At 35.9% G+C, this 10,956-nt stretch overlaps 1 protein-coding gene across 3 annotated transcripts; it reads right to left on the bottom strand.

The window, feature by feature from the left end:
• Positions 1-1,541: 1,541 nt before the first annotated feature.
• Positions 1,542-6,950, bottom strand: LOC120158964 (chaperonin CPN60-2, mitochondrial-like). 3 transcript variants are annotated; one of them, XM_039169677.1, is made up of 19 exons: positions 6,913-6,950; positions 6,781-6,805; positions 6,557-6,688; positions 5,968-6,127; positions 5,497-5,672; positions 5,277-5,372; positions 5,024-5,128; positions 4,830-4,916; positions 4,650-4,739; positions 4,470-4,550; positions 4,321-4,389; positions 4,042-4,119; positions 3,857-3,952; positions 3,608-3,707; positions 3,415-3,518; positions 2,357-2,462; positions 2,171-2,249; positions 1,961-2,093; positions 1,542-1,888 (listed from the first exon to the last, which is right to left on the bottom strand). In XM_039169677.1, the coding sequence occupies exons 1-18, from the start codon at positions 6,948-6,950 to the stop codon at positions 1,985-1,987; spliced, it is 1,731 nt and encodes a 576-aa protein (XP_039025608.1). In that variant the 3' UTR covers positions 1,542-1,888; positions 1,961-1,984. The 3 variants fall into 3 exon arrangements, with proteins under 3 accessions (XP_039025608.1, XP_039025609.1, XP_039025607.1); XM_039169678.1 differs by having other exon boundaries at positions 1,542-1,880; XM_039169676.1 differs by having other exon boundaries at positions 1,542-2,093.
• Positions 6,951-10,956: the final 4,006 nt, after the last annotated feature.

Here is a 10,956-nt window from a genome sequence, read left to right as displayed (position 1 = left end):
AGGACAGACATAACAATTCCCTTTATCTGTATCAAACCACGATTTCAGTATCATCCTCGTAATAATTTTGTTAAAGTATATCAAAGGACTTCTATGTAAGATACTAGAATTTTCTTTGGGCTCCCGTGTGAGTCACCCGAAATAAACATGATTAGAATCCTTTTATTTTTTATTAACCTTTTTCATATTATTCTTATCCATTCCATTAATTAAATTGATAATTTTGTAAAAAAAAAAGAACACTTTGGTCTAAGTGTCAATCGTATTAGACCACTTTAATATAAACTAACCTCTTATGATTATAAATAACAGGAAATTGTGTACTTATATTGTATTTCATGTCCACATAATACAACAGTCGTTCACTTGAACGACATATAATACTTGTCACTTTATGTCATGAACTCCGTTAGACTTATGAGCTTCAAAAATACTATCACAGTCAAAAACATATCAAACAACTAATATATAATCTCTCATGAACTCCATTAATTAAATTGATAATTTTGTAAATAAATAAATAAAAGAACACTTCGGTCTAAATGCTTAGCGGTAACATTGAATTATCTCAACGCCATTCCCATCTAGCTAGCTAATGCGCCCTATAAAAGGAGATCCTCTTCAACAAATTCATCAACAACAAAGGCAAAACATCATAGAGAGTATCCAATATAGAAACAGATTTGATGCGAAGTATTGCAATTTTGTGCTTGTTCTTGCTCTAGAAGTGGTGGTGGTTCAAGCCACTGCAAGGAATGTGCCTAACGATGCTTCTGGTCTCAATGACCAAAAGAACTTCCTCACATACGGTGGCGTTGCCGGCTACATGGTTCAAGCAAATGTTTCTGTTTATTTCAAATAATGCATCTGTGGGACGTTTTTTTTGACCCTTATAACCCTCTCAGTCAGTGTGCGAAACCACATGTTTCAAACAAGATTAACACTAAGTCTTCTTCGAGCCCTGGTAAAATATCACATAACGTGTAGAGGTAACTCAGACACTTTTAGGGTAGAGGTATCTAGACGTTCTGTGAGCGACAATGAAGGGATTTCGATTGACAGAATGATGACATATCGAATCTTTTGACTTGTGTTAGTGAATTGAAAAGTTTATTTAGTTAAGAAAGAACGAATGTATCTCAATCCTTTTGTTCGATATAGGAGGCAATTCGGCCCCAGAGGCTATGCAGGGGAAGATGAGGCACCTCCACGCTCCTGGAGGAATACTGCATATTAATCTGAGACCTTTATCTTGGTAGAAACAATAAGAGAGTCTCACTTGTTAGGACAGACATTTTTATGCTTATTTAACACAATGAAAGAACTTTCATCATTGGAACGAAGGTAAGTAGATCCCTGAATAGATTCTATAAGCCGTAAGCCTGTAGTGGAGGCAAATCTACACCAACTTATGGTAGAAAAAGGATTTGATGATTAATCTTACAAAAGAAAACGCACGAAATCAAATAGTGAGGTTAAGTTGCTTAGGTTTGGGTGGATCTATATAGTACCCAAAAATCCCAGATGATGCTTAACTCAACTAATGGATAATGCCTGCAGCACATTAATTGATTTCCTTAAACAATGCAGAAGCAGTGTCTTGTCATTATTTATGATACAACTCAGAAATTCAGGCTATTACCAGAAACCATGAAATGAACAAAACTTGCATATTCGTTACAAAATGATATGGTATGGTGGAGCTTAGCACGTCTTGATTGCAACCCTAACAACCTTGACCATGAATCACCGCTATTTTATGAAATGTTGGGAGACAAAGATTGGAACAAGAAACAGCTACCAGAAAGAAAAACAACAATGAATTACTCCATGAATATGGGGCATCAGAATGTTCTCGACCATGAAGTCGAACACCCCGTCTATGACCCTAAAAATATTTTCATCAGCTTTTATCAAATATATTATAGTTCAGGTCAACAAGTTTGGAAACACAGCATACCCATTGTTCCCGAATGTGAAATCTCTAGTAGTCTAGGCCGCGGCCCATGCCACCAGGGGTTGCTGTTCCTTCCTTCTCATCCTTTGGAGCTTCAGTAATGATTGCTTCCGTTGTGGTCATCAAAGAAGACACACTACACTTGCACAAAAGCATAATTCAAATGAAGGCGCTAACCAACAGAAAGAAAAAAGTATGGCTTCTATAAATCACCTTGCAGCATCTAACAGAGCTGTTCTTATGACTTTCAAAGGATCAATGATTCCTGCTTTTGCCATATCTACATATTCACCTGGACAAACATAATTGCAAAAATGATCATCAAATTCCAATTCACAACTTTCTTGATACCATAAATATTTTTAATATGTTTCTGTTGGAGAAAGAAGGACAAAAAACCTTTAGCAGCATCGTATCCAAGGTCAGGGTTATCCTGTTCCAGTAGCTTTCCAACAACCACTGCTCCCTCAACTCCAGCATTGGAAGCAATTGTATGTAGAGGCATCTGTAGAAATGACATTGATGATATATGTTTAGTTCTTAAAGCTCAAAAAACTTTCTGGTACCTATACAGGGATGATCCAATTACCCAATCCAGTAGGGTCTGCTTTTATTTTTTGTGAAATTTGGGTTCAAGTCAGGTTTTGTGAATGGAGAGTCAGGTTGGGGTATGTTATATAACATTATAAAAATGCCACTTTATATCAATCAGGATTTCTCACTTCCCTTTTCTCCTCATTTCCTCCCCCTTCCTTGCCACTCTCCTCTCTCTTTTCTTAAGCAAAATCTGATGTGTTTATTCTAGATCTAGGATCAGTTTGCTTGTTGGGGATGACAGCATGAAAAATCAGTTTGATAGAGTTGGCACAAAACCCTTATTATTATTGCTACTCTTGGTAGGTAGGCTGATTCTGTTTGAATCAGATTTTTTACTATTTTCCTTCTATGTTTCCTGTTTTTGTTCCAATGATTCTCGACTTTGCAATTTTGTTTTCAATAAGCTATGTTTTACAGTTGATGAACAGTTGACGTTTTGGTGCCCTAATTCCGGGGTGAAATTTGGGGTGGTAAGCTGGTCAGATCAGCTCCACCAACTCACACTTAAAGTTAATGGGTCCAAAGCTTTTTTTTTTTTTGTGTTTGAGGCCAGACGGATTTAACCCTAAAATTCAGGGCAGGTAGAGCACCATCAGAAGTCAGTACAGGTTGGATTGGGTGAAAGACAACTCTGGGTTCAGGACAGGTCAGCCAAAAGAACAACTCACCCCACCCCGTACCCATCTCAAGACAATCTTATATAGCATAGGCTAGAAAGAGGATTATAAACAACATACACAGTTCTTAAACCTAAAATTTATCTCTGAAAATAACACGTTAATGTTATAAATTTTCAAATAAAGATTCTGTTAGAGAACATTCCATTGGAAACAATAAATATCAGGATAGGCAGTTTTAACCTTAAGAGCATTCTGGATAATCTGCACACCAATCTTCTGATCAAAGTTTGCAGTGTCCATGTTTTCAAGCTCCTTTGATGCATAGAGAAGAGCAGCGCCACCACCTGTGAATGGGAAACCCTTTACGTACCATATGACAACATAAATCCAACAAAATCAACCATATCAGCCAAATTCCAATTTAAAAGCGTACCAGGAACAATTCCTTCCTCCACAGCAGCTTTGGTAGCATTTAGGGCGTCGGTAACTCTATCCTTCTTTTCACCAACTTCTGCTTCACTTGCCCCTCCAATCTACAAAACAAACACCCATTAGTGCTTAAAGAGAACAGTTTCAGGGACAACAATCACATCACTCAAGTTATTCCATAGCTTCTTTATTTTTGCATTAATTCATAGTGACAAATTTTGATTTATCAGCATCTCTCTTTAGACTAACTAACCTTCAAAACTGCAACACCACCAGAAAGCTTTGCAAGCCGCTCTTGTAACTTATCTTTATCATAATCAGAAGTACTTAGTTCCATAGCAGATCTTATCTGTAGCATAATCATAAGCCAGTGACTGAATGCAACTAAAAAAAACATGATAATTGCAAATGGCATGTGAAATCAGAAATGAAACTAACTTGTTCACATCTTTCTTCAATAACAGCCTTGTCCCCAGCTCCATCAAGGATAATTGTGTCATCCTTTGATACTGTAACCTACACTTCAAGCCATAGAAATCAGCTACAAATCCACAACAAAATTAACGAATAAACCTTAAAAAATGTTTTTTTTTGTGGGGGGGGGGGGGTTGAATGGGGAGCTAGAGAAACTGAGTGTAGGAAGGCAGGTTCTCAGTTAAGCTGTTGTAGCCTCAACTACATGGCATACCAGAAAGGAAGATGGATCGATTAACCAACCTTTTTGCAAGAGCCTAGCACCTCTGCTCCCACCTTTTCAATGTCGAGACCAAGTTCCTCAGTTACTACCTATAAAGAAAACAGGTTACAGAATATGGTGGTTAAAGTAATAATGGAAATTTCAAAGTTGAGATAGAGAGAAAACCTACTTGGGCTCCTGTGAGAGCGGCAAGGTCCTGCAAACCAGCTTTCCTATTTTCTCCAAAACCTGGTGCCTTAATAGCACATACCTTACAAATGAACCACAATGAGAAAAGTTAAGACCTGAATATTGATTACAAGAGCCTAAATAGTAGCTACAACTTAAAATGGAAAGGTACAAACAATACCTTGAGGCCAGCACGAAGCTTGTTAAGAATGAGAGTTGCAAGTGCTTCACTTTCAAGATCTTCAGCAACAATTAGTAAAGGCCTTTGCTTCTGGAAAAACATAACATATTTGCCTGTGAATGTGATAACATGATTTACATTTTTAAAACTTGGCAATTTTCCTCAGATAGAACCACTCACTGTCAAGGACAATTCCAAAAATTTAACCAAAGCGGACAAATTTGAGATCTTCTTCTCATGGATCAAAACGAATGGGTTCTCCAACTCCTACCAAAATAAAACCAAAAGTCTGTCAAATGATTATGATGTTTATACAGCAAACTAGAAGCAATACAATGCCATGGAACCACCAAATATTACAAGACAAAACATACACAATTTTGGTTCTTCTGGTTAGTTATAAAGTAAGGGGATATGTAGCCCCTGTCAAGCTTCATTCCCTCAACAACCTCCAATTCATTGTACAAGGTTTTCCCATCCTGAAACAATTTAAGGGCGACAGAAAGTAAATATATCTGAAATTCAGAATAACTCAAATCCAATCAGACAGAAAATGGCACAGTGAATAAAGAACATGACTCAAGTAACCGAAAGAGATAAAAGGAAAGAATCCAAGAAATGACTTACAGCAATGGTAATAACACCTTCTTTGCCAACTTTTTCCATAGCCTTGGCAATGAGCTCTCCAATCTCCCTTTCTCCATTTGCAGATATTGTTCCAACCTTCAGTGGAAACAATAGTATGAGTAATATTTAAAATACGAAACACCGGATCAATTCTAGTAGTCCTGTCTATAATGTTCAGCAATCCAGTCTTAGAACAAAAGTTACTTTTATCAAAGCAAACCTGTGCAATTTCCTCAGATGTGCTGATCATCCGTGCTCTGCTCTTCAAATTTGTCACAACTGCATCAACTGCCATTGTAATTCCTCGTCTAAGGTCCATGGCATTCATTCCAGCTGCTACTGACTTGCAACCTTCAACAAATATTGCCCGGGTGAGCACTGTTGCACAAGTGGTTCCTGTGAACAACACAAGCTTTAAATTAGTAAATTCTCCCATGTCATCAAGATTTAGATTATGCTTATGAAAACCCAGATTGTCCCATATTTCTGACATCTATTTTGGTGTCATATAGCAACAAAATGACAAAATAAAGTCTTATGACATTGGATTTAAGCTCATAACTTTACTAAATTCAATAAAATGGAGGCCTTTTCTATGGTTTTCATACAAGCCAATAGGTAAGGATAAATCATCAACATTAACAAACATGATTCACTAAAATAGTAGGCTATTATAACATATGAACCTCACCATCCCCAGCAACATCATTAGTGGCATTTGCAACCTGCTTTACGAGAGAAGCACCGATGTTTTTAACTCTGTCTTTAAATTCAATGCTCTTGGCTACAGTAACACCATCTTTTGTCACCTTAGGGGCTCCAAAACTTTGTTCCAAAACAACATTACGCCCCTGTGAAAAAGTTAATAAAAACAGCAACTTTAGTTTAACAGCTTCCAAAGCACAAACCCATCACTGGATGTGAAGCCATTATATCTCCCCATATATGTATGTGTGCAACTGTGCATATGTACATAAACAACTCCGTGAGAATGAGACCAAGAAAAAATGCTTAGCCAAATAATATAGAATCGTTAACTCATTAAAAGGAGTTAAAGGACCTTTCACGGTCCTCATCCCAGTACAAAAATCTTTTCACAATAATTTCAAAAACAGATTTAATTTCCCAAAAAATCATATTATAGATAGGATTATTATATAAAAATCATACTTTACACCGCTTAACATTATATTATATTACATCGTATTTTATATTCGCATATTAAGTACAATTGAAGAAGAGGAGGAAGCAGAAGAACAAAAATGTAAATAGAGGACTACTTTTGGACCCATGGTGACTATAACAGCGTCAGCCAGCTCTTCAACGCCCCTAAGCATCAAGGCGCGTGCTTCTACACCAAATCTAATGTCTTTAGCCGCATAGTTTCGGCTCCAACTCAACCTATTCCCAATCTGTAACATAAAACAAATATCCACATCACAATTCCTTGCTATTATAAAACAGAGAAGTGTATTCTGATCAAAAGAGAAAAGAAAAGTGTTACCAATTGGGCATTGTTCTTAGCCAACCTACACGTTGGAAAGGAGGAAATGTAATTAGAAAACAATAAAAACATTACATTAGACATAAAAGAGATGGAGATTTCCGTAGCGGTAGTGGAGGTGTAAGTGTTTACCTCACTTTGGAGGGGAGGGAAGAGGCAAATCGGTACATGGTAGCGGAGGCAAAGAAGCAGATGAAAGTTTTTAGGGTTTAAGAGAAAGGTTTTAGAGAGAGAATAGAAGATCGAGGAAACCTGACTCTCAGGTAATTTTATATTAAAAACTTCAAATAAATAATTATTTAAACAAGTCTCCTAAAAAATTATTTAAAAGAAAAATCCTCAAATTATTTATATCAGATGATCTCGAGACCTGCATATAATATGTTAAATTCTCGTATCCTTCAACACGTGAGATATATTTAATGTGGATACACTTTCTAGGTAAGTCAATAAAATAATTAGATAAAATGAACTTGCACATTGCTAAGCTCGATGTAGCATATATGATCTAAAATCTCGCAAAATTTATGAAGGACCTCGAGGTTTGCAAAGCGCGAAGTTCTTTTGAATTCTGTATAACAGCCTTGCTTAAAATATAAAAATTAAAAGAATATAATAAATAAATATAATAATAATTAATAGTATTAATTATTAATATAATAAATAATTAAAATATAATATATAAATATAGTAATTAGAATAGATATTTTATAAAAATTATTATAAATATTTTTTAAATTTTGAAATAATAAATAATTATATGTTTAAAAATTAAATATAATAAATATAAATAATATTATAATTATAATTTATTTTGAAATTTAAAAGATAAAGTAATATCGCGTCTTACAAACTGTAAGGTACTGGGAACGGAATAAATTTCGCGTGTTTTCAACGTAACTCACGTCTTGCAAGACTCGAGTCGTATTTAAAACTGCGCTTCCCCGGGTGTGAGAAGAGCTATAAATAGGGTTCTTCACTCTATTCATCATCACACCTATCATTTCATATATTCAAAGATTTCATATCATGGTGCCAGCAAGTCTATTAAGACATGATCGAAGTCACATATTTGATTATTGGAGGCGAAACGATGAGGTAAATTAATTAATATTATTTTGTATTTATACTATTTATTTATTGATTTAGTCTATTTGTTTTTGTATTTAAATAATTTTTTAATATTTATATTTCATAGGGATATGAACGTGCAGTAGAGTGTCATATAAATCATGAGACACTGCCTGATGCGGATATTATTAACTATTTACGTTTAGCAGGTTTTAGATATATTAGTAGTATAAATGGTGACGGTGTGAAGTTGCATCCACCAGTTATAAATGTGTTGATAGAAAGATGGAGACCGGAGACGCACACGTTTCATTTACCGTGTAGGGAGGTAACTATTACCCTGCAAGATGTTGCATTTCATCTGGGATTGCCTATTGATGGAGTAGCTACTACTGGTGTTGCCAGCACCCCTAGAACTATGTAAGGTATTGCTCGAAATTGATCCGTCTGATGATGCACGCGATGGTGGAAAAATAAAAATTAAATTTTGGATGAAAATTTTACGAACCTACCCCAGAATGCAGAGCATGAAGTGAAGGAGGCAAATATAAATGTTTTATCTATGAATATTTATTAATATTTAAATTTATTTATTTAATTTTTTGGAAATTAAGTAGTTATATTATTTATTAATTTTTGAAGCGATTTGCTCGTGCACATATACTATAAGTTATTGGGGGGATTTTAATGCTAGACAAATCCTGAAATAAGGTGCATCTGATGTGGTTGAATCATTTGCAAAATTTAAGTGATTTAAGAAATAAAAGTTGGAGGTCGACAGTTTTGACATTTTTGTTCCGGAAACTTTGTAGAGCAGTAGATCCAACGAAAAAATGTCATTGAAGGGTGTTTATTGTTGTTGCAATCGTGGACCTGGATTTGAATGCCATTTTTATACCGATTCTTAAAACACATGTCCATATGAATTTTCGTTACTTAAGAGGTAAAAATGATTTTATATATATTTTATAATATTACTAACAAATAATACAATTTTATTGTATTAATGATAGGTGGACTGATGAAACCTCTCACGCTCACTTACCAACACATCAACAAGACTTTAGACTCTTGATCGATAAGTTTGGACATCAGGTAATACAATATTTTCCTCCGGCTTTTATCTTATAATTTTAGAATAATTTAATGTATTAAGGTTTTTAGCTAACAAGTTATGTAATTTTAATTTTATAGTTCTTGTGGATGCCTTACTGCAATACTATTATTGTCGACTGTATACCGCATGAGATTCGGGTGACTAATCCACCCGTGTACATCATGTCAGTTCCCCTGATCTTGTATGAGATAGTCGAGTGGCATCCTATTAAGCGCGTCCTTCGACAATTTAACCATGTCCAATCGATTCCACCACATCCACCTTGTTTGGATCATTTGCATCTATTGACGCGACAAGGGAAGAAAGAAATTAATTGGGCGGACCATAACACGGTGTATTTGAATGAGTGGGTTCGAAGATGCCCATTACTCAATCCATCTTCTACCACAGCGTGAGATACGATTATATGCGGTGGTACTAAGAATATGGGATATATTGACCGATGAGGAGCAAGTGCGAGAATTATATATTCCTCCACAGAGTCGCCCACGGACGGGGCGTGCGGGTGTTAAGGCAGAGAAGAAGAAGAAAACAAGGTGCTTCATCCTCATCGGCAACAACACAAGGATCTCTTTAGACATCGCTGACACCCTGGCTCTGTCTTCACCCACTCGACTCAATCAGAATTTTAACAAATGGAGCAGTCTCAAAAGGTTCCTCACCGATGTCTTTGACCAGTTCAATTCACCACCGACACAATTGGTGGCTAACTTTGGATCTAGTATGTTGAGCAGACGTTGTCATAGAACATATTCTACACGATCCTGGTTCCAGTTCCAGTGCCAGTGGTGGATCGATTCCATATACAGTTGTCGGTCTTGATGATGATGACATTGTTGAAGAGGAAGAGGAACCGCAATTACTTCTGCGCCAGACTCGTCGTCCACCATGATGCGGAACTGGTGGACATAGGCATATTAGCTGTTATTTATTTCGTTCTTCAAAATTGAAATATTTGTACTAAACTATTTTATTTTGAGTTAATCAAAATATTTTTTGTTATGTGAACTATTTTATTATTTTGTACTAAACTATTTTATTTTGAGTTAATTGAGCAATTGCAATTTATCGAACAATTTTTAGTTGTGCAAACTATTTTTCTAATAAATTAATAAATAGGTTTCAGTGAAAATTACACCCTACATCACACGATATCTATAGTATGTTAGTAGAACCATGCATCTTGCAAAATGTGAGATACCAAGATCTCGCACTCTGCAACCCTCGTTATTTAGAAATTATGTCTTGCAACCCACGAGGTTCTTGAACACGAATAAATCAACCGCAATTCAGTATTATCGGATAACAACTCAGCTAAAATGTCGAGAAAATAAAGTCTTGCTGCTTTGGTATATTACGATGGCGAAATGACCAATGATGCATCTCTCAGTGTCATGTTTCAGTCCGCACACACTGTGACAATAACGCTACCAGCAAATTTAACGTATAACAAGTTGATGAAGGAAGTGAAGAAAAGTGTCCCACGTGCTTGTGGTACAAAATTACTACCCTTGAAGCATCGACTACTGACGTCATTAGAACCATTAATGTACACGATATACACTGTTGAGGACAATGATGATGTGTATATGATGGTCGACACTCACTTGCAATATTCATTTAGAGGGCCGATGGAGTAGTATGCATTGTTTTCTGATACTGATAATGGTATCAATGTGCTAAGTTGGAGACGAGTGGTGTTCGAATTTGATTCAATTGTTGACAGTCTGACGGTAAATTTGAGAAACAACTTCAATTTTTTAAGCACATACGATACACAGAATGATTTGGGTGCATTATCGTCTTTGATGCCAAGACATTCTTACGTTGCAAGATTCTAGTTTGACTTGAACTTACCACCAATGCAAAAATCCACTTTTAACCCGTTCGATGATTTCTAATCCTGACGATATTTAACGTATATACTTCTGCGGATAAGTCTAAACACTTATGGGGAGACATTCTTTTATTGGTGTGTGTGACGTTGA

The sequence above is a fragment of the Hibiscus syriacus genome, unplaced genomic scaffold, assembly GCF_006381635.1.
Source record: "Hibiscus syriacus cultivar Baekdansim isolate YM2019G1 unplaced genomic scaffold, ASM638163v2 tig00111338_pilon, whole genome shotgun sequence".
In the NCBI taxonomy this organism is placed as follows: Eukaryota; Viridiplantae; Streptophyta; class Magnoliopsida; order Malvales; family Malvaceae; genus Hibiscus; species Hibiscus syriacus.
Note: the sequence above shows the minus strand (reverse complement) of the source record. Positions and strands in the feature narration are given on the sequence as shown.

Coding starts and splice junctions, on each gene's coding strand:
- LOC120158964 (XM_039169676.1), bottom strand. CDS start 6,950: ATGTACCGATTTGCCTCTTCCCTCCCCTCCAAAGTGAG. Junction 6,806..6,912: donor TCCCTCCCCTCCAAAGTGAG/GTAAACACTTAC, acceptor TCCAACGTGTAG/GTTGGCTAAGAACAATGCCC. Junction 6,128..6,556: donor TAGTCACCATGGGTCCAAAA/GTAGTCCTCTAT, acceptor ACTTTTTCACAG/GGGCGTAATGTTGTTTTGGA.